Source organism: Oryctolagus cuniculus, chromosome 4, assembly GCF_964237555.1.
Source record: "Oryctolagus cuniculus chromosome 4, mOryCun1.1, whole genome shotgun sequence".
NCBI classification, from domain to species: Eukaryota; Metazoa; Chordata; class Mammalia; order Lagomorpha; family Leporidae; genus Oryctolagus; species Oryctolagus cuniculus.
The window spans coordinates 7,825,337-7,849,779 of NC_091435.1; the positions used below are offsets into that span (position 1 = coordinate 7,825,337).

Genomic DNA, 24,443 nt, shown 5'->3' on the forward strand with positions numbered 1-24,443 from the left:
CCTGGCTCCTGCCATCGGATCAGCGCGGTGCGCCGGCCGCAGCGCGCCGGCCGCGGCGGCCATTGGAGGGTGAACCAACGGCAAAGGAAGACCTTTCTCTCTGTCTCTCTCTCTCACTGTCCACTCTGCCTGTCAAAAAATAAAAAATAAATAAATAAATAAAAATAAAAAAAGTGCCCAGGACCCACTTTCTCATCTGTAAAATGAAGATAACAATTCTGTTCTGTTTTAAGGTAGATACTAAGTTGGATTCTTTGCTAGAGAATGGACTTTGTTAACTGTTCAGCACTAACTGATCTAACACTTTAGTCTCTCAGCTTCCTAGTGTCCTTTTCTTCAGTGGCTTGCTTCTTCTACCTCAGCTCAGCCACCCACTATGGCACCTGCGGGAACTAAACACCACTCAACAGTGTTCAAACTCCAAATCACTGATTCAAGCGCCCAACTCTCTCCCCACCTTACTTGTTGCTCTCATTCCATCTTACTTGCTGAACTATTCCTACTCTCTCCTTAAGGGGTCCACCTCACTGACTTTACCACTTTTTCTTGTTTTACTTCCCTATTGACATAGATTGAGATTTGCTGCTTTATCATTCACTTCTAAAAAGGGATTATAGGGGATAACAGAACTAGATAACTCATACTACCAGCTATCAGTGCCTACCAAAAGGCTATGTACAACAATAAAAAATATAGCTACAAATAGACAACCCAACTAGCAGAGAAATCAGAAACTGACCCAACATTCAGTCACCTAACTTCTGACAAGGGTGACCCTGCGGTGCATGGAGAAAATATACCTTTACTAAATGGAACTGGGTCAACCAGACATCCACTATGAATCATACACCTTATCTCACAATAAACACAAAGACCAATCCCAGACAGACTGCAAGTAGAAATGTCAAAGTCAAAAAAACTTTAGATGAAACATGGAACATTTGGGTGACCTCAGAGTAGGCATATATTATGAACAGAATCCAAAAAGTGCTTACCACAAAGAAAAAAATTCAAGAATTGTACTATATTAAAATAAGTAAATTGTTTGTGAATAGAAAATTTAAAAAGTGAAAAAGCAAGCCACTGAGTGTGAGAAGATACTTGCAATATATATGTACAACCAATAATTCATATCCACAACACCAAACAAAAAAGTTTCTACAAATGAGTAAGACATTTAACTCAACAGAAAAAAGGAGGAAAAACAACAAAGACTTAAACAGGCACTTCACAAAAGAGAATATCCAAGTGGTCAATAAACTTATGAAAAGATACTCAATTTAAATATCCCTAATCAACCTATGGAAATGCATATTAAAATCACAGTATTACACCACTACACACCCACCAAAACATCTAAGATGAAAGATGGACGACAGGTAAGTGCAGGTGAGGACATGGAACCGAATCCTATGTTACTGGTCGGAGTGTAAAATGACAAGCTGCCCATCTTCTGTTGCCGGGATTCCACTGTGTGGTTACACAATCAGTAGAAATGAATATGCACACACAGTCACAACCCCACTACTGTAAAAGCCAATTACCAGAAACTGCCCAAATGCCCACCAACAATAAAATGGATAGCATGTGGTATATTCATGCAATTGATGAACACTTTACGTGCAGTTATGAATGGATCTCCCTAACAATGCTGAAATGCCAAACACAGAGAAGCACACAAGATATTACTCCACTAACACTGAACAAGAACAGTCAAAATTAATTTATGGAATTCAGGGATATCAGTTACCCTATGCAGAGGAGGTGGGCAGTGACTGCAAGGAGGCACAAGGGGGATCCCTGGGGTATAGGGTTGTAATCAGGGTGCTGGTTATGGTTATTTGATCTCTGAAAATTCAACCACTACACTTGATTTGTATACTTTTTTCATGATGTGTATTAAGATTTGTTTTCTTAAAAGAGCATAGGAATAAGGTGTCCCCCTTCTACTGGAGACTGTAACATCTGGCTTGCTGTCTAAATCAATGTATTTAGCCTGCCACCCGAGGCGGGGAGGGCAGCCTGAGAATAAAGTCACACACTGTGGCTGGAAAACTTTAGACTTCTGATGATGCTGTTGAGCCACTGACTATATAACCCTACAGCCACCTCCTTCCAGAACTGGTGAACGGGCTAATTCTTTTTCACCATTTAAACTAGTGGAACTGCCTGTTAAGTGCAGTCAAAACATCCTCGTCTGCCACACACTTCTTAGCTCCACGGTCGGTCCCTCCCCTAACACCTGTACACGTGGCCTGGGCTAGCCATCTCCATTTTATTTCCCAATGACAGCTGTGGTAATTAAAGTCCCTATGGTGAAGTCCAATTTCCATTAGACTGGCTTTTCTACAGCAGCAGTCACTGCTGGCCACCCTCACTTACTTCCATGCCACCACACTGCCAGTTTTCCTACTGACTCTGGCCTTTCTAACAGGAGGGTCTTTGCAGGGTCCCCCTCCTCTAACTGGCTATCAAAACTCAACGCTCGTTCTTCTTCCAGTCTCAGTAGGATGCACTCTGTAGACCAATGAGTCTCAATCTTGTCTGCATGTTAGAATTCTCTGGAAAGCATCTAAAAGCCTAATGTCCAAGAAGCTTTACCCCAGATGCATTACATTGGAATCTCAGTGAGTGGCATTTCTTAAAAGCTCAAGTGATCCAAGTATGCAGTCCAAGTTGAAAATCACCTCCCTGAGCAATCTCATCCACATTACGACTTCAGATCATCTAGGCTATCTCAAAAATGTCTCCTGCCCAAAACCCTCAATTTCCAGACCCATAAAAACGTACTGTACATGACATTCCAATACGTATGCTTTAAACACCTTTCAATTCAGTATGTCCAAGAGCAAAGTTAAGTTCTACCTCCTATAAATCTGTTTCTCTTTCAGTGAAGCCAACGTCAGTGAGTGGGCCCACAGTCCATCAAGCTTAAGGCAGAATCTAGAGCAGTGCCAATCACTGTTCCTCCCAACATCAAAACAAGGCAACTTCTATCAACTTTCTCTCAAACATCTTGAATCCTTCCACTGTTCCACTTCCACCACTATCTCCAAGCTCCAAGCCACCACCATCACTGGCCTAGAGCAGTGCAGTAGGCTTCTAACCCACACCCACGCTGCAAGCCTTCACGTTCACTCTCCTCTACAGCGTCACCGTCTCTGAAGTACTAACAGCTCACTCGCCTCCTGGATTAGAACCCCCTACCGTCACCACTGCTTTTAAAGGCCAGCAGCCTCAATGGAGACCCCAAGACCCTTGGTGGTCTTGTCCCTCGGCACCTCTCCCTCTCTTTTGTACTCAGGCCACTTGGCACTGTTTCCTGACTGCTACTTCCCTCCTTGTCAGGCGCCTTTATGCTGTCTGAGAACAAAGGACCATGTGTTTGTACTAATTTTTGACACCAGCCATTAACAGAATCCCAGTGATATTTGTTAAATCAATGTTGAATGTCATTTACTGTAATTTTAACAGCACAACTAGAATAGTGTTATACTTTTTATTAACATCATAATAGCATGTTTTATGACAATGCTTATTAATGTATAAAAGCAATTAACAGTAATACTGGTAAATTTCCATTTGTACTGTCATGTGACCATATTCTACTACTAAAGTAGGGTGGACATGTAAATTACATGTTCTCACTCATCCACACTACTGCAGCCTGGGGTCTAAATTGGTGAGCAGGTCTGACTTTGGCAGTAGCAATACCCTGCATAACACAGCCATGAAAACAGGAAGACTCAACAGATGCAAATGGTTTATTGACTCTTAAAGGCTGTGAAACACATGAAAGTTACCGACCAGAGGGTGAGAAACAATGATTTAGCACAGGCACTTCAACTTATTACTGTTATGTGGGGAGGTGACTTCAATTCTCCAGCACCCCTAATCTGTTACCTCATATGCTGCATTTTGCCCTAAAATATGAAGCTAGGAAAGAATACCTATTCTTCCTTCCTCTGGCTTCCATATGGACTTGCTCAATTAATTATGCCTGAATGTTCTCTTCTTTCCCACTCTCACTCACTTATCCCCAGAGTAGAACAGTAACTTATCTAGTAGTGGGGAGTGAAACTGATCACATGTGCCTTATTCTGTTTTTCTCTCTGGGATCTTGAACACCAACGAAACACCCTACCCCCTTTCCAGGGCGCTGGGACGCAGTGCCATCTAAGACTGTGAGTCAGACAGTTAACGAGCCACTCAGCTATGAGACTCAAGGCACAGTCTCCAGGACTTTATTAGTAAGGAAGCTGCTGCTTGGGCCTCATCAGCCCGTCTTCTGTGTCCCCCTCCTGATTCTGGACTTGGAAGGGGAAGGAGATGCTATTTATGAACTCTCTGAAACCGCACTCTGTGAGCATGTAAGAATTTATAAGTCATAAAAGGGTTATTAGCTTTTTGTCCCTATTAAAAATCATTACTTTCAGAGTCTGATCAGATCAACAACTAAGTAGCAGTAACTACTTCTCAAGTTTCTGAAACTTAAACCCAAGCGACAAAGGGATTCAAATATAATGGTTAGTGCCAAAAATACAGCAACTAATAATTGTCAACCAAATAAACATAATACATTTTCAACAAAAAGTGTCTGTTACTAAAATTACATATGCTCTTCCATTCAACTGAGTAAAAGAAATTCATCAGGAATTTATCCCACAGACATACTTGCATCCGAGTGCAGAATGTAAACAAATGGATAATCATTACAGAGCTGTACTTAATTTTTAAAAACTGAATATATTTACTAATGAACATATAAGTAATCCATATATGAATATAAACGCATACAGATTATACACTAATAAAAACTGATGGATTGCATCTGTAGACCTTAGTAAAATACTATGCAACTGTGAAAACAAGGTGTATATATCTCTATAAACATGATATGCAACAAGCTCCAAGATTTAAATATAAAAAGAGCAAGATATACAACAGGATGTGTACTATGTTCCTACTCATGTTAAAAAAAAATAAAAGACACATGTTACATTGATCCAAATGAAAACTGCCTATACTCTGACTTAAAAAATGGTGATTTCATTTGTTTTAACTTAGTAAATTATTATATGGGCATAAAATATCACAGAAACACTCAAGAATCTAACGAGAGGGGATCAGGGAAGACGTTTGAGCCAGACAAGCATTTTCAGTATAGTCTTCTCTACTCTGAACATTTTACCATATCAAAATGGGGTGTACCCCAAAGAAGACTGAAAAAAGTTAAAATATTTCTCAAAAGCAAATTAGGAGCATCTATGTTCAAATAGAGACTACATAAGCTGACAGAGCAGAGTAAGTAATTCACTGACCAATATACTCAAACTAAGTTTCCCCAGACGCACAGAATTTTTTAAATTCTCACACACACAGTTGAGTTGCTTTATGCCTCTGGTCTCAGAGAAATTCAGGGGGGAAAAAAAGCAAGGGTTATTTAAGTTTTCTTATTAAGTTATTAAGTCTGGTACTCATCACATTTGGGATCTACTGAAAGAGAATACAATAGGATGAGTTAACAAATAAATGCCAAAAGTTCAAGTAAATAACCAGTTGAAAAACTTCGTAATTTTCCATAGTAAACTCAAAAACATTCAAGGCTAAGCTCTCCCAATGTCCAATCATATTTCCTCTTTACCAGTTCAGAACACTCCAATGAGGAACTTAAAACTTTTCATGCCGGTCCCACAAGAGCAGCTTACACTGTGGGCTGAATAAGCCCACAGCACACAAATAGCATGAGGTGCTGCAGAACCATGGCAGCCATGGGTACATCCTGTTCCATTTCTTCTAGTTCCTTCTCAGGGCTGAAAATGTACTCGTTCTTAAAACGCCCAAGAGTTACCAACGTATACTTGAAAAGTTCACTTCCAGAAGACCAACATAAAAGGGACATCTCATCCATGCCAGGCATCCCAGCATACACTGCTCACATTCCTCAGCCTCAATGACTCACAGGGGAGAAAGTGGCCCTTCGTGCACCTGAGGGGGCAGGAGGCAGTGAAGCTCCCCCCAACCCTCCCTCATTTCAACCCCGTCTCTGCCGTGTTCCCGAGCACAACACCCACAGACCACGAGGTATTCTGATCAGCTCTCGGCCTCCCCTGTATCCACTCACAGGTGGGCCAATTCACCAACTGTCTGACTGCCACAGCAGCCACCGCGGCCATTTCTGAATGAAGCATTTGTGCCTCCACATACACTTCACTCCAGGCTTCCTACCCTCTGTCGCTGGCCTGCAAACAGTCGTACTGCTCTCCTTTCACAATTATTTCATACTTATTTTTTCTTTGATGTTTACTGATCACTGTTACGTACATGTTTATTGCACTCTTTACTTTTTATCAAATATTTCAAGCATACATAACAGTACAATCAACATAAACATAATCAACACTGTGTACCAACTTAGCAAGAAATAAACATTTTACCATATTTACTTCAGCTCCTTTTGCAGAAATTTTTTACAGTTGATACCCACTGTGCATCAGCCCTCCCATCTCCACACCGTTCCCCTTCTCTCTCCAGACAGCCACTCCCCTCCTGTGTAACATGCCCATGCATTTTAAAACATTTTTAATATACACTCTGTATTAATGATGGATATGCACATTTTGCATGTTTTTAAACATCATATAAATAGCATACTACACAAATCATTCTGCAACTTGTTTTTTCACTCAACATTGCATTCATTTTAACTGCCGTATACAAGTCCATTGTATGAATATACCATCATTCATTTATCCATTCCCCTACTGATGGACACTTAGGTTGTTTCCATTTCTTTACTCTTACAAACAGTGCTACAATGAAGACTTGTACATATCTTCGTGGGTACACATGTGAGAGTTTGGAGGGGACGAGCCTAGAGGTGGGCTGCAGGGTATGCACATCTTCACCTTGTCAAATTCTCTCCAAAGTGACTGTACCAATTTACATTTTCTCCAGCCGAGTATCAAAGTTTCCTTTGTTCCACATCCTCTCAAACACTTGGTATTACGAGGTTTTTAATTTTTGCCAATCTGATGGGTATGAAAGAGAAACTCACGGTTTTTAATCTGCATGTCATGTAAAGATAGTAATTTCCTCATAAATGCTTATTTGGACCATTTACTTCTTAAATTTTTCAACTTCCATATTCTTTTACTCTACCATCACTTCTCATAGTGACTAGCAGCAGAGACTCTGCATCGAGGCCTCCTGGGCTCAAGTCTGGCTCCATCACATCCACCTAGTGTCCGGGAACACTTTGCTGGCCTCCCTATGCCTCATCTGAAAAGAGGCAGCAGGGTTCTACAAGTGGTACACATGAAGTACACAGACCAGTATAGTCGCGCTGTCATGTGGAGTAGCATTATTTTACCCTTTTAGATATTAATCTGGTCAACATTCAATCTTTTCTTAAGGTTCCAGTTTTTATTTTCTAATATGTTAGGATCAAACTATTTCGGAAGTCTTAGCATTCATGACTTTAATCCTTTTATTTATCTTTCCTAGTCTTAATTTAAGATGTTCCACTTCTGTTCTCTTTGGGCATCTCAATCCTTGGCTTCACAGCAGCAGACAGGAAGCCTGGTCCTGTGGAACAGCTGCAGAGTACATCCTTGCCCCAGTGGGAAGAGGCTGGACGCTCTACCCCTAGCTGTCCTCACAGCTGCTCAGATTCAAAATATCTCAACCTCGGTAACTCAGCTACAAGCCCTTCTCATAGCACAGATCCTCCTGCGCCAGTGGCACATCTCAGCTACTGGCAACACGTTCTAAGTATCATCATCTGGTCGCCTGGTCAGGAGTTACATATATGATGGACTCAAACATTACAGCTACATTGCTTAGCAAATCACAGACACACTGGTGTGGCATAAAGCTTCCTACATTAGACAGGCATCCACTACTTACTGGTGACCGCCTAACAAGGAATGAGGGCTTAGTACTGCTGACAACCTGGAATGTACGCGCACATCGTGTTGCACCACAAGCCAGACTGTCAGGAAGTACAAGATGGATTCACCACCCTGCTCCTGGCCTTTCACTCATCAAACTGCCTGGTGTCTATATTTCTAGTTTGAGTAACTTCCTGCGGAAGTACGGTTTTAGGACCCTAGGATAGGATTTTAGGGATCTTGCTCGTGTATCCAGCATTCAATACTCAAAAAATTTTGAAAACAGAAACACCTGGTCTGTCTCTCAGCTCTTGGAGCGAGAGAGTGGATGACCTCTTGCCAGGTAGTTTCAGATCAGCACCTCAGTTTTCACAGGATGCTAGCCAAGTTGCAAAACTATTAATCTGATCTTGAAAGCATGTGAATTCACCTTTAACAGCATTGAGTATCTGCAATTCTGGACCTAGCCAGAGGCAATAACCTAAAGACATTTGCAGCTCATTTCTTGTCAGAACCAGTTGAGGACAGTGGCATTGATGGAAGACTGTGTCAAGCCCATCCATTCCTCTAGTCTAGATAGCCTCGGTTTATCCACGGCTTAAGCCATGTAAAAGCTGCATAACTTTAATACAGCGGTATTCTCCAAGGTGGTTGGATTACTGGTGATTTTTATTTTCTTCTTTTTAAACTCTTGTATTTTCCAAATTTTCTACCATGAGAATGTTTTCTGTTTATAATAAAAGAAAAACACAATAAATGTTATTTTTGAAAGCTACATACTTGTAATATACTACCTTCCCCACCCCCAATCCCACATGCCAAAATAAATGCTTTCACTGGAAAACAACTGGTAACAGACTCAATTGATAGGAAAAAGTCATATAAAAACTTGTATATGAAACCCCAAACTGTACTTTCAAAGAATATTTTTTTTGCTATGAATAGGAATGTTACTCAGATTTTTCTCTACTTCATCACTTAAAATTAAGCCACATAAGAAATTACTCTAAGTACGGAACACCAGGAAAACATTTTCATCCAAGCAACAGGTTTTGTGGTTCTTTATGGACAGTGAGAACTGTGTGACTTATCAAAGTTTCCCTTTTCATTTTGGGCACAGAAGTCAGAAGCAAGAGTGCCTTGTAACCAGCACTGATGCCAGATCTATGCCCACAAAGATCAGTCCTGAACATCGCAGCCTCAACTTGATTTCTAATCTGCTGTGTTCTGAGTATTTCTACTGTGCAAATGTGTTCTTGCACCCATCCTAAATCCTTCTTCTCTTAAGGCAGGATGTAATTAAATACAACAGTCTACATGGCTTAACATTAACGCTCACAATGTAAATCCTAAATTTTTTTTTAACTGAAGGGCAATAGCATCAAGGTGCAACATCTTTGTCAATTCTCAGCTAATAAATAAAAACTCAGCTCAAATTTAACATAAGGAAATAAAAATTATGATTCCACCCTCATAGTTATACCATTAAATCTATAACCTTTCTTTCATTTAGGAAGGACATTTTATGTAGTTTTTTTCATACCAAAACAAATAGAGGGAAAATTACAGCAAAAATGCTTCTCAAGAACTATACAGATTAATTAAAAGGGCACAAGATGATAACACACACAGAATTTGACATCACCAGGCAAGATCTGGGCTCAATTCATGGTACCACCACCACTTACAAGTTGTGTGAGTTGATCCACACATAAGATGTGGAAAGTAATATTACCAACCTATTTAAGGGTTGCTTGATATATATAAAGCACTTAAAAACACACACACATTTGTACTGAATCAGAATAGCTGCCTCTGTTATTATACAAAGCCTACAGCGCACCTATTTTAACCACATATCTCTGCCAAAGAACTAGTCAAGGATTTTCGTGCATCCCAGTAAAACTGAAATGCTTCCCCCAAATGGGTATTTAACGTAACTGATAGATGGGGATACTTCCCCAACTTACCTAAACTGTCCAGTACGAAGAAAACAAAGAGCTCGGTTACCATACAGAAGATGGTTTTCAGGTCTTAAAAAGAAATAATATTTAGTCAGTAAAGCATATTATATCTGAAATAATCAAAACTCACATGGAAAACACATGGCATGGAAAATCTTCATAAAACTTCTCATCTGTATGTATGGCAGAGTAGAAAAAATAAAGGATCTGGGAGTCTTAAACTGGCTAAGTCTCAGTTCCTTTACTTCCTAACTTGCTTCAAACCAACCTAAGCTACACTGTATTAAAAATAAAGAAAATTCTATTCGCTATGTCTAGCTCAGAGGGTTATTGTGAGGATCAAATGATATAAACTAAAAGTTCCTTCACAGAAAGCAAAACTCCTGATTGGGTGATGCCCTAAGTCTTAGAAACCCTAACAACTTGAAAGGAATTAGCTGATAGCAAAGTAAGAACAAGGCAGGACTCTGTATTAGAAAGCTGGAAAGAAGATAGTACAGAGGAAGCAAATCCACCATCCGCCCAACTTTCCTGAATTGCATTACTGATCAGTATTTTTCAGAACACCTTTAACGCATCTAACGCCTAACGACGAGAACAACTAATCTGCATAGAAAACTGGAAGATGCTCGCAGTTCCTCATCTTGGTTTTATTTCTCCTAACCTTCTAAATTTATTTGCCACACTAAAAAAGAACCCCTCCTTGTTGTTTTGCTCTTACCTATATTCAATGGCTCTGGTGTAATAGATAATAGCTATATCAAATCTTCCCTTGGAAAACTCTTCATTTCCTCTCAGTTTCATTAGTTCTCCTTGCTGAGAAACCAAGGTAGAAGATGACCCATCAATTAGTTTCAAAGACAAGAACCCAAAACCCAGAGAAAAATGGATCTGGCTCTCTATCTTTGATATCATAAATAACCAACAGGATTATTTATGTAAAAATGAGAATGCAATATCCAGTATTTTGGTATATATAGAAACCTGTCTCTAGTGCCTCAACACTAACTCTGTTAAAGGAATACTAAAAAGAAAACAAAATCATCACATTCTGAATAATTACTACACTTGATCTCACAAAAGGCTAAGAGACGCATTCTGAATAATTACTAAACATTTTTTCTCTTTTGTGAAGTATTTGGCAGGTCTGCTTTTAAATGTACATTTATCAGTAGGTATGGCAGACTAAAATAACATGTAACGAGTAGATTAGGTTAGCAAACGTTATATTATTCAAGAAACTGTAGTGTTTAAAAAAAAAATCAGTAAATCAGGACATGCATTCGGCATAGCAGTTAAGACACCGCTTGGGATATCCACATCCCATGTTGGAGCGCCTGGATTCAAGTCCCAGCTCTGTTTCTGATTCTGGCTTCCTGCTAGGGCAGACCCTGGGATGCAGCAGGTAATGGCCCAAGTGTTTGGGCCCCTGCCACTCATATGGGAGATTCACACGGAGTTTCAGGCTCCTGGCTTCAGGCTGGTCTGGCCCTATTGCAGCCATTTAGGAAGTGATCAAGAGATGGAAGAGCTACCTCTGTCTTTCTCTTCCTTTTAAACAAAAATAAATAAAATTTCAAATGCATATATGTATCTGAACCAATAACATACAGGAAATGTTGATCAGATTAACTGCATGAAAATCAGGTGGCAAGAATATATGAAAGATGCTACAGATATAACAAACTTTTCAAACATTCAAGGTTTTTAAAAAATAAATAGTTAAAATATAATAGACCATATACTGGCTTTAGTCAGAGAATCCAAAAGAACACTAAATACTTTCCTAAATCATTTTCTAAACATTGAGTTAAAATCATATTTCCTACCAATGCACTGCTTGGCCTATGAATACATGTGAATAAACTGTTTCTATAGGAAATTATATTTCCCAAACTAACTACAAGCCTTCAGTTGATGAATTGCTTTAAAATCAACAGAAAAATCTGATGAAGATATTATTTCTTCTTTAAAAAGAAAATTTCTACTAAAACTTTCAAAAGTTTCTCTCATGTTATTCAATTGTACAACTGAATACAATTGTTCCTTGTATTATTACAGCTTTATTACTTCTTCTAACTTAACAGTTCTAATGGGAAAATATTAAAGCATATTTATAAGTAAATATTTATCCTCACCTCTATGCAGTCCACACAATTTCGGGTTTTAAATTCTTCAAGCAAATTGCAGTTTTCTGTTACAACTTTAGTTATGTGATATTTGTCTAAATTTTATTTTTAGGAGAGAGTGAGAAAGAACATATGTTAAAAAGAAACCCATAAATTGGTTTTGGAAATATTTTAATTCTTAGGTTAAGCAGCTGAGTCCATGAAGCTCACTGTATTTTTTACCTCCTAATTGGCCCATTTCTTGTACTCTTGCGTGTATTAAATAATGTATCTTTTTTACAAAATTAATAACATGTTAATAGAAAACAGCAAATGGATTGTTTGTTGTGATTCTAATCAGTTTTTTATCTAGCAATTAAGAAACACTTGTTGCCAGTGCCACAGCTCAATAAGCTAATCCTCTGCCTAGCGGCGCCGGCACACCAGGTTCTAGTCCTGGTCTAGTCCCTGTCGGGGCGTCAGATTCTTTCCTGGTTGCTCCTCTTTCAGGCCAGCTCTCTGCTGTGGCCAGGGAGTGCAGTGGAGGATGGCCCAAGTCCTTGGGCCCTGCACCCGCATGGGAGACCAGGAGAAGCACCTGGCTCCTGCCTTCGGATCAGCGCGGTGCGCCGGCCGCAGTGCAACAGCCGTGGCGGCCATTGGAGGGTGAACCAATGGCAAAGGAAGACCTTTCTCTCTGTCTCTCTCTCTGTCCACTCTGCCTGTAAAAACAAACAAACAAACAAACAAACAAAACACACACACACAAAACACTTTTTTTTTTTTAAAGATTTATTTATTTGAAAGTCAGAGTTACACAGAAAGAGAAGGAGAGGCAGAGAGAGAGAGGTCTTCCATCCGTTGGTTCACTCTCCAATTGGCCGCAATGGCCGGAGCTGTGTCAATTTGAAGCCAGGAGCCAGGAGCTTCTTCCAGGTCTCCCACACAGGTGTAGGGGCCCAAGGACTTGGGCCATCTTCTACTGTTTTCCCAGGCCATAGCAGTGAGCTGGATCAGAAGTGGAGCAGCCAGGTCTCAAACCAGTACCCATATGTAATGCCGGCATTGCAGGTGGCGGTTTAACTTCTCTACGCCACAGTGCCAGCCCCTGTTTATTTTAATATTAGTTATAATGATAGCTTCTGTTCTGTTGTAACATAACCTAAACAGGCCTCACAATTGCTCAAGTCAATTCAACAAATATCAAGTACCTATGGCATACGAGACAATGTTCAAACAAAAACTCAGTATGTATTTTATAGAACTGAAGAAGATAAAACCCCTTTATGCAATATTTTTTACTTTCTTGAGTGAAATGTTACAATGAGAAGTTATTTGAAACATCATTCTTATAAAATATTAAGGAAGTATTTAAAACACAGTAGGTAACAAAACTTCCCAACAAAAGTTTATCAGGCCCCATCTTCTGCATTTTACAATGAGAAGTTATTTGAAACATCATGCTTATAAAATACTGAGGAAGTATTTAAAACACAGTAGGTAACAAAACTTCCCAACAAAAGTTTATCAGGCCCCATCTTCTGCATTTTAAGCTGATACATAAGCATAAGAAGTGGTTAAAAAAAATTGTGCAACAAAACTATAGTTAAGCCTCTAGCCAAATACAGTCATTTTCAAGATGAAAGGAAAATTAAAGATTCAAGAAATTAAGACTCAAGAAAAGAGTCCAGCACTGTGGTGTGGCAGGTAAAGCCAGCCACCCGCCGCCTGTATGCTGGCATCCCATAAGGGTGCTGGTTCAAGTCTCAGCTGCTCCACTTCCAATCCAGCTCTCTGCTATGGCCTGGGAAAGCAGTCGAAGGCGGCCCAAGTCTTTGGGTCCCTGCACCTGCGTGGCAGACCCAAAAGAAGCTCTTGGCTCCTGGCTTCGGATCAGACCAGCTCTGGCCATTGTAGCCATTTGGGGAATGAACCAGCAGATGGAAGACCTCTCTCTTTCTGCCTCTGCCTCTCTGTAGTCTGCCTTTCATATGTGTGTGTGTGTGTGTGTGTGTGTGTGTGTTATAAAAGAAAAAAAACTGGCTAACATTCAGGAGCACATGTTAGGCGCAGGGAAAGCCACAATCTGGAATGCCTAAATCCCACATCAGAGTGCCAGCTCCAGCTGCTCAGCTTCAGATCCAGCTCCCTGGTAATGTGCCTAAGAAGCAGCAGATGATGGCCCAAGTGCTTAGTCCCTGATGCCCAGGAAGGCTCCTTGTTTAGCCCCAGCTGTTGCAGCCATATGGTGTGTAAACTCTCTCTTTACCTCTCTTATCCTGCCTTTGAAATAAATAAGTAAATAAATATTTAAAATAGTAAAATATTTAAAATAAGTAAATAAGTATTTAAAAGAAAAAAAAGTAAATAAATATTTAAAATTCAAATGCTTTAAAGAAAAGTATTTAGCTGGCGCCGCGGCTCACTAGGCTAATCCTCCGCCTAGCGGCGCCGGCACACCGGGTTCTAGTCCCGGTCAGGGTGCCGGATTCTGTCCCGGTTGCCCCTCTTCCAGGCCAGCTCTCTGCTGTGGCCAGGGAGTGCAGTGGAGGATGGCCCAGGTGCTTGGGCCCTGCACCCCATGGGAGACCAGGAAAAGCACCTGGCTCCTGGCTCCTGCCATCGGATCAGCGCGGTGCGCCGGCCGCAGCACGCCGGCCGCGGCAGCCATTGGAGGGTGAACCAACGGCAAAGGAAGACCTTCCTCTCTGTCTCTCTCTCTCACTGTCCACTCTGCCTGTCAAAAAATAAATAAATAAATAAAAAATAAAAAAAAAAGAAAAGTATTTACAAAGGAAATACATAAGGCAGTTTCTTCATACATAAAAAGATCAGCAGATTCACCCAGGAAATACAAATCATAGTTTCTGTTACTCCTGCTTATGAATGAGAACGCAGGAACACAAGTTGTGGTCTCTTTCTTTCAACAACTTAGCATACTGATTAGAGAGGATTTCAAAAAGTGTAAAATCATAAAAATCATTAAGACTGGAAATACATAATAAAACCAAACACAAGGTAGTGTTTTCTTAACTGGCATTCTAACAAAAGAAAAACTTTTTTAAAATTCTAAACCATATTAACTATACATCCCATTTTGTCAAATAATATTTTTTAAATATTTAATATTAATATTTAAATATTAAGTAACAACTTAAAGCACTTATACTTACATTCAGTAAAGAAAACACTTAACATAGGCCAACAATTGTCAATGGATCCTAATTTAGGTAGAATTGTTACATCGCCTGTATATTTTATCCAATTTATAGCTTCTTCCATTGCCAAGATTTTCTGTTTCAAAATGAGGAATGAAGAGTAAGATTTGGGTGTATGTGGTATTAGAAACTTACACAGCATTTCAGAACGTTAATGTACATCTTGTACGACACCTCATGTTTGCATTACTCAGGACACAACCTAGAGTAGCTGGACTTCAATACAAGTTTAGAGAGTCTGTGGACTCAGGTTACCACAGGCCACATTCAGAACTCAGGATGCTGGCCGGCGCCGTGGCTCAATAGGCTAATCCTCCGCCTGTGGCGCCGGCACACCGGGTTCTAGTCCCGGTCTAATCCCTCTCGGGGCCGGATTCTGTCCCGGTTGCCCTTCTTCCAGGCCAGCTCTCTGCTGTGGCCAGGGAGTGCAGTGGAGGATGGCCCAAGTCCTTGGGCCCTGCACCCGCATGGGAGACCAGGAGAAGCACCTGGCTCCTGGCTTCGGATCATCAGCGCGGTGCGCCAACCACAGCAGCCATTGGAGGGTGAACCAATGGCAAAGGAAGACCTTTCTCTCTGTCCCTCTCTCACTGTCAATTGTGCCTGTCAAAAATACATAAATAAATAAAAATAAAAATAAAGCTTCCACATTATTACAGATCTGGAAGTTGAGGTCTCCGACGTGGTTAGAGGCCATCTGTCCTAAGTAGCAGGAGAGTACACTAATGCAAGGTGGAAGGGTTCTCCAATCTCATCTAAACTAGGACCTCCATCTCCAAGGAGATTAAGGTTCACCAAAGGGATTATGTACTTTATAGGGTCTATGGCAAATAGAAGAACAAGACAAACAGTAGAGGAGGGAGTGGCTGGGCGATTGGTATTTTGTGCAACAATCTTCACAGAGGGTCAAGAATTCAAAGGGACCCACGCTGTGGTGTAATGGGCTAAGCTTTTGCCTGAGGCGCTGGCATCCCATAAGGGCACCACTTTGAGCCCTGACTATTCCTCTTCCAATCCAGCTCTCTGCTATGGGCTGGGAAAGCAGAAGATGACCCAAGTACTTGGGCCCCTTCACCTGTGTGGGAGACCAGGAAGAAGCTCCCAGCTTCTGGATAGATCAGCTCAGTTCCAGCCGTTACGGCCATTTGGGGAGTTAACTAGCGGATGGAAGACCTTTTTCTCTGTCTTTCTTTCTCTCTGTAAGTCTACCTTTCAAATAAATAAATAAAATCTTAAATAAAATAAGAGGGGACAGTGCTGTGACGTATTGGGCTGAGCCTCCTCCTGCAGCACCGGCATCCCATATGGGCACCAGTTCCTGTCCTGGCTGCTCCTCTTCCGATCCAGCTCTCTGCTATGGCCTGGGTTGGTGGCAGGCACTGGCAGGAGAGGATGGCTCAGGTGGTTGTGTCCCTGCACCCATGTGGGAGACCTGGAGGAACCTCCTGGCTCCTGATCAGCTAAGCTCCAGCCATTGCAACCTGTTGGAGGGGTGAACCAGCAGATGGAAGATATCTCTCTGTCTCTCTCTCCCTCTCTCTGTTTGTAACTCTGCCTCTCAAATAAATAAAATCTTTAGGAAAAAAAAAGATTTCACAGAAACGTTATTCATTCTTACATGATCTGAAATTAACTTCAGAAATTAGACAAATGAGGTTTCAATGCATCAGGCTTAAAGGATACATATAGATGTTCAAGTCACCAGAGGCATTAAAAATTTATTTTTCAGGTTGGGTATTTGACCTAGTGGTTAAATTAGGACATTTGTATCCCTTATGTCAGCAAGTGATATTACAATGAATTGGGTTCCTGCCATCAATATGGAAGAACTAGACTGAATTCCTGACTCACAGACTTGGCTTGGTCCAGCCGCACTGTTACAGGCATTTGGGGAGTGAACTAGTGGATGGGAACTCTCTGCCTCTCAAATAAATAAATAGATTTTTCATCATATCTGGAGATTACCTAGTAATCACATATCAAAAAATATTCATACTAGGGACCTAGTAATTTCATTTGGAATAAAATATGCCAGTTAAACATCCTAAAAGAGAAAAAGGAATCAACTTATAATAAAGGTTCAAAATTACACTACATACACAGGCAAAACAATGAAAATGAGGCAAACTCCCAAAATGAGGAAATTATTAAGTAAAAGAGAGAGATGAGCACTATCACATAGTACATGTGAACGCAATACACAGGAAATGAGCTGTGACAGGACTGCCATTTATCACAGTGAGTGTACTGGGTTCCCAGCGTTAACACTTACATTTTCTATTTTATAACCAATTCTCAATAGGCCTTCAATAAGGAATGGATCATTCTGCAAAATAAATAAAAAACAAATGTTTCCTTATTCAGTAAATTACATATGAATTTTCTAATGGAAAAAATCCTGCATTTTAAGAATACAATCATATAGTGCATGACAATGCTTTCAGTCAATGATGCACCACATGAAAGATGGCTGTCCCTTAAGATTACAATGAAGATGAAAAACTCCTATCAACTAGCTACAATAGAGCCATCCTAACCTCACAGCACAATATACCACTCCTATGTGAGGTACTACTGCTGGTAAGCAAACCTACCACACTGTCTGCTGTATGAAAGTAAACTACATGGGGGCCAGCGCTGTGGCGCCGTAGGTTAATCATCTGCCTACAGTGCCGCCATCCCATATGGGCACCAGTGCGTGTCCTGGCTGCTCCTCTTCCAATTCAGATCTCTGCTATGGCCTGGGAAAGCAGTAGAAGACGGTTCAAGTGCTTGGGCCCCTGAACCTACATGGGAGGCTGGAAGAAGCTCCAGCTCCTGCCTTCAGATCAGCACAGCTCCAGTCGTTGTGGCCACCTAGGGAGTGCACCAGCGGATGGAAGACCTCTCTCTCTCTCTCCCTTTCACTGTCTGTATTTGTTATTTAATTCCTAAATAATAAATAAAATCCTTTTTAAAAAAGTACACTACATGTATTTGTGTCTACTGCATAATACTTGATAACAACATGACTATGTTACTGGCCTACGTATTTACTACATTATACTTCTTACCATTACTTTACAGGAAAAAGTTTCCTGTGAGAGTATGCTGTGTTACACTGGCAGCGGCCACACATACCTGCACTGCATTAAGCAACTGATCTGCCCCATGCAAGTTTATATAAGCGCTCCTATGACAGTCGCACAGCAACATCACCTAACAATGCACTCCTCAGAATGGATCCCGTCATTAAGCTACACGCGATACCACTACACGTACACAGCAGTACACTGTACAGAAGCGCTTGCATGACTAACTTACCCCTTAAGAACCTTAAAACAAGAACTAAGAAATAGTTTTCCCTGGGCACCTGGTGATAAAATGATTTCATGTAACTTTTATGTGTGTAGATTTTTTTTTTTTTTTTGACAGGCAGAGTGGACAGTGAGAGAGAGAGACAGAGAGAAAGGTCTTCCTTTGCCGTTGGTTCACCCTCCAATGGCCGCCGCGGCCGGCGCGCTGCGGCCGGCGCACCACGCTGATCCGATGGCAGGAGCCAGGAGCCAGGTGCTTTTCCTGGTCTCCCATGGGGTGCAGGGCCCAAGCACCTGGGCCATCCTCCACTGCACTCCCTGGCCACAGCAGAGGGCTGGCCTGGAAGAGGGGCAACCGGGACAGAATCCGGCGCCCCGACCGGGACTAGAACCCGGTGTGCCGGCGCCGCTAGGCGGAGGATTAGCCTAGTGAGCCGCGGCGCCGGCCCATGTGTGTAGATTTTTAAAGCTCATTATACCTAGACATCTACCAAACCCCACTGGCTAGTGAGCTACTGCAAAGGATTATCAGCAGGAAATAGACATCAGACAGAATACCTTTCTAAATTTAAATTCTAGTGTCAATAGTACCAAGAACAAGAGGGAAAAAAAACCTCTTCACGCAAGCACTAGAACAGCTCCTCAAACCTGTTCTGATATAGTCAAACCCAGAGAGAAACTACCTGGTGGCGGCAGTGGTGCGCTTATGTCAAAAGACAGAGCCTATGACTTTCAGGCCTGTGACAAAGGTTTCTGTGAACCAGGGCCCACTTTCATCTGCAGCCAATTCCAATTCCTATCCTTTAATGACACAAAGATGTCCTGGTCCCCATCAGAGCGTATCAGAACCACGTCAGCAGCCATCTACCTACCTGATCTCTTCAATACTAAGCATGCACTCATGGACAGCAGAATAATCCCAGGTTAACCAAAACTACAATCACTACCTGTTTATTGCTATAAACTGGCAGGATGGGTCTGACACAATACAAATATCTATATTATGCGGCTGGCGCTGCAGCATAGTGGGTAAAGCTGCTGCCTGCAGTGTTGGCATCCCATATGGGTGCTGGTTCAAGTCCCAGCTGTTCCAGCTCTCCGCTATGGCCTGGGAAAGCAGTAGAAGAAGGCCTTAGTCCTCGGGATCCTGCACCCACATGGGAGACCTGGAAGAAGCTCCTGGCTCCTGGATTCGGACTGGCTCACCTCCAGCCATTGTGGCCTTTTGGGGAGTGAACCAATGAATGGAAATCTCCCGTCTTCCCCCACTTATCTGCCTCTCTGTAACTCTGCCTTTCAAATAAATGAATCTTAAAAAAAAAAAGACTAACTCACTGAATCCTCCCAACCCTTTACAGGGAAGGGGACTATTATTTAAAAAAAGAAAAATAAACAAACAAATAAGTATCTATATTCTTTTAAACGGGGTTGGGGGAACCTCCTTTCTACCACTTACCGCAACTTTTTTTGCCAAATCCACAATATCTTCCATCAGCTCAAGATGCTGTAATTTCTTCAAACTTATCTCAGAAGCACAAGAATTGCTTAAAGACAAATTCATTTGTTTAAAAGTTTATAGATTCTCATATACACAAATTCACTGATCTTTATGCTTAACCATAAATTTCAACTTAAAACTATTTGAAAAAAATTAAATTCTATCTTTCTTCACTCTAGGTAACCATTAGTAAGCTATTTATTAAGTTGACACACCACTTTTTCTCTTTTCTCTCTATCTTTTTCTCTCTCCTGTACTGCAACACTGATATTTATAAACAAGCATATTAATTTTTCTTCAGATTCTAACTACCATCTCATAATACAGAATTTCATTCATTATAATGTTATGATTATCCATTCCTATACAAATCTCAAGTACTTTTTTCCCACCCTATTCAATAGAAGTAAAGTTCAACAGTATACAAGAATGAGACACCAGGACAGGCATTCGGCCTAGCAGTTACCATATCCCATATCAGCACGCTTGGGTTTGATTCCTGGCTCTGGCTCCTGATTCCAGCTTCCTAGCAATGCAAACCCTGGGAGGCAGTGGTGATGGCTCAAATAAACGTGTTCCTGACACCCGTGTGGGAGACCAGGATTTGTTTCCAGCTTCTAGCTGCAGTCCTGGCCCAGTCCCAGCTGCTGCAGACATTTGGCAAATGAACCAGCAGATGAGGGAGCTCTCTCTATGTGGTTCTCAAATAAATAAAAAATGAATAATTTTTTAAAGGTGGGAGGGAGCAGGCATGTGACACAATTTTTAAGTCACTGCCTGGGATACCTGTACCTCGTATCAGAGTCATGGTGTAAGTCCCAGCTTCTGATCTACCTTCCTGCTAATATTTGCCCAGGGGAGGCAGCAGATCCCTGCCACCAGGTGAGAGATCCAAAGTTTTGGGCTCCTGGCTTCAGCCTGGCCTGGTATCAAGAATCATGGGCATTTGGGAAGTGAGCCAGCAGACGGAAGATCTCTCGCTCTTTCTCTCTCCCTCTTTTTTTCTGCCTTTCAAATAAGATGAAAATAAACAATTTCTTTAAACAAATTTAAGCAAAGAATGAGACAAGAAATTTCTAGCATACTTGGCATTTCTCAGTACTGGGTAACATGCTTATACTGTTCATACAAAATGAGTAACATACAGGAACTTACGTGTTCTCCATACAGGGATGCAATCGTGATAAAACAGAACTGTGTGGATGTTGAAACAGAAGTGGCCAGAAGAGGTATACTTTAATGGCATCACAGTAATCTTGTAGGACAGAAAGAGGTTTACTACACCATATATTACAGATGTCAAATTCTTAATAAAAAGAAAAAAGTTCAAGATTAGTATTTGTACCTCATTTGAAAATGAATCAACATTGTTTAACAGGGAAAAGGTAAAAATGGATATAGAAAGACAAAAACACTAAATGGATAAAATGCCTTATCTATAAAATGTTAAGAATAATTAAGTGTTGGCTAAAACTCTATCTTAACAAAGAAAGGTTTGGGTTTCCAGTATGAAAAACATAGTAAGAATAAATTTTTATTAAACATGTAGATCTGACATATTGATATAACTGAATGGATAGGTCTTCCAATAAATAAACATTAAGACACCAATGTACTCACCTAAATTTCTTTCACTTTGGGCATAATCTTTATATTGCTTTCCCTAAAAAGAAGAAAATTCTTTTTATTTGTATTTGGTAAAATGCAAAAACACAGTTCTTGATTTTTTGATCTAAAGATGATCAGAACTAAACCAAAAATTTTCAATACACATTTACTTACATACTTTGAACACATCTTCAGTGAGTCTAAATTCAAGGCGTTTCTCATGGGGTCTCCTCTGATTCTTTTGTTGTTATTGCTGTTATTTATCTTTATTTGAAAGGCAGAGTGATACGGAGAGAGATAGAAAGAGCAAGATCTTCTATCTAGCGGGTTCACTCTCCAAATGTCTGCAGCCAGGGCTGAACCAAGCCAAAGCCAGGAGCCCAGAGCTCCACCTGTGTCTCCCACATGGATGCCAGGGACCCAAGTCCTTGAGTCATCACCTGCTGCCTCTCAGGGTAACATCCGCAGGAAGATGAATAAGAAGTGAAGCTGTGGTGGGGGGCCGGCGCCGTCACTCACTTGGCTAATCCTCCATATGGGCGCCGGGTTCTAGTCCCAGTTGCTCCTCTTCCAGTCCAGCTCTCTGCTGTGGCCCGGGAGGGCAGTGGAGGATGGCCCAAGTGCTTGGGCTCTGCACCCGCATGGGAGACCAGGAGAAGCATCTGGCTCCTGGCTTTGCATTAGCACATCACCGGCCGTTGTGGGCATTTGGGGAGTGAACCAGTGGAAGGAAGACCTTTCTCCCTCCCTCCCTCCCTCTCTCTCTCTCTCTCTCTCTCTCTCGCTGTCTATAACTCTACCTGTCCAAAAAGTGAAGCTAGGATTTGAACCCAGGCACACGACATGGGATGAGTGTGTTGCAAGCAGTGGCTTAACCATGACACCTGCCCCTCTATTTTTTTTTTTTTTTTTTTTTTTTTGCAGTTTTCCCCAAGAGCTTCTCTAATGCCCAGTAAGGAATCCACCTTTTGCCATGACATTTTGTTCTGTGGCATTACACATTCTTGTTGAGTTTGTGTACCTCCCTGTCAAAACCCACAAATCACAAAAATATCTTCTCTCAGATAGCTGTAAGCCAGAAAACCTTTCAGACACAAATACTAACAAACCTACTTACCACCCCATCACAGTAAAGCTGAGTCACACGAACATACTGGTCAGTCATCAATTCTTGGGTATCACCCTCACAAGGGCAGTCTCCTAACAAGGCATACTCCCCGACAGCAAAATCTCCCTCTGCAAAGTCGTCCATGGTGCACGGTCCTAAGGAAACAACACAAACCCAAGTCAGTAATTCAGTCACTTGAGGCCATATGAGCAGCAGTCTTCCTGGCTACTAAGGTACATTAGAAAAAGACAGGAACCTACGGCCCCAGGAAATCACTCCAGTCAGAGCACTGAGCTCTGGAAGAGTCCCATCCCCGTTCTACTGTTCATTACCCTGACTCTCTGCCAGTGGTTTATCTCTTCCTCTCCTTAGGTTCACACATTCACCATCTCCACTCTGGAAGATAATGAGAGCATCCAATGCATCTCTGTACACTGCCTAGCACACGGTGAGCCCGCACATCAGTTTGCTAAATGAAAAGACATCTTCCTACTGCTGCGCTGGCCCCACCTGCTTTCATTGCACTCTGCGAGAAATGCTATTTCCTCACACACAACTCTGCTATACTCTCAACCTCCTGTCTGAAATCCGGACTCCAGTGAGAAAACCACTCCCTATCAGCGGCTCATGTTCTCCCTTCCATCTCAGTGAGTTTCTGTACTGGGCAAAGGGGCAGGGCTAGAGCAGTAAGGGCGAGCCTGTCAATCTCCTGTCTCCCCACAGCCACATCCAGACCTTCCATCCTCCAACAAGCTCTCTCCTAACACTAACACTGACACAACCGCTGCACTGCACAGGCAGCCCTGCTCTTGTGCAGAGCCCCACAGTCTCGAAAGCCACAGTTTAAAAATACTTCAATGAGGGAAAAGAAGAATCAGAGCTGGAGTTTCAGTCTAAGGTCTTTTTCTTGAAGAAAGTTCACAGTAGTAAGGATTTTTAGAGCTGAAGCTACAAAACCTAAGTAGCACTAGAAAATACAGCATTTCATTACTTCAAACTCTTGCCCAAGCAACAGCTTTCTTTTTCCTATCTTCTTCATTTCTTACATCTTTTCGTTTCACCACAATTATCCCACTATTGTTTACATGAACCAAATTTATTGTTTCCTAAACAAGACCACCATCAGTCCTTGAAATACAGATCTATTTTTAAATCAATCTTTACTACATATACTTCACTGAATGCAAACCTCACGACCGACCGTGAACAACCACCTTGCTAACAAACCACGCGCACCACGTATCACACCAACAAGGAGCTCACGTGCATCCTCTCACAACCCTTACAGCAGTTCCTGGCAGGCTCAGTACCACCATCTCCACTGCAAAGATGAGAAAATGTTAAAATTAAGTAATTTTCTCAATGTCGTCAAGCTAGGAAGGACTCACACCCGGCCCTTAGATTCTAGAGTCTATTCTCTCAAGTGCTGTATCTTTCTCCATCTACTTTTTCTTGTCATTGCTACCTAGTCACCTCTTGGCTACTATTATATTTAAGAACACAGGCAAACAGTTTGTAGTGTTTGTCCCTCTCCTCTAAATGCCATCACCATCCCAGCCACATCACGGCCCAAGCAGATAATACCCCTGTCTTGCAATTTAACTACTTCTTCAACAAACATGAACTTCAGTGCCTACCTTGCTAGGCTCTCCTTTCCCAGGGCCACACCTCAGACCACGGTGGAGGTCTAAATCTGACACTTCCCTGCCTTCTCCTACAACCATCTTTTAACTTTGTCCAGAACTCTTTCT

At 41.5% G+C, this 24,443-nt stretch overlaps 1 protein-coding gene across 18 annotated transcripts in view; it reads right to left on the reverse strand.

The window, feature by feature from the left end:
* TTC3 (tetratricopeptide repeat domain 3) overlaps nt 1-24,443 on the reverse strand; it is a 127,960-nt gene that overhangs the window by 94,358 nt on the left and 9,159 nt on the right. For 7 of the 18 annotated variants that reach the window (XM_008274871.4, XM_008274872.4, XM_008274870.4 and 4 more), the window contains exons 2-10: nt 22,702-22,847; nt 21,597-21,639; nt 21,132-21,282; nt 19,935-20,022; nt 17,455-17,508; nt 15,138-15,258; nt 11,995-12,080; nt 10,578-10,672; nt 9,863-9,925 (exon numbers count right to left, since the gene is read on the reverse strand). The exons of 8 other annotated variants lie outside the window; for them this stretch is intronic. In XM_008274871.4, coding sequence (XP_008273093.3) covers nt 9,863-9,925; nt 10,578-10,672; nt 11,995-12,080; nt 15,138-15,258; nt 17,455-17,508; nt 19,935-20,022; nt 21,132-21,282; nt 21,597-21,639; nt 22,702-22,836 — 836 coding nt within the window. In that variant the 5' untranslated portion in view covers nt 22,837-22,847. Of the gene's footprint in view, nt 1-6,908; nt 7,032-8,322; nt 8,620-9,862; nt 9,926-10,577; nt 10,673-11,994; nt 12,081-15,137; nt 15,259-17,454; nt 17,509-19,934; nt 20,023-21,131; nt 21,283-21,596; nt 21,640-22,701; nt 22,848-24,443 lie in introns of those variants that run through there. 3 more of the 18 variants (XM_051833620.2, XM_070071832.1, XM_008274875.4) reach the window with 1 other exon arrangement.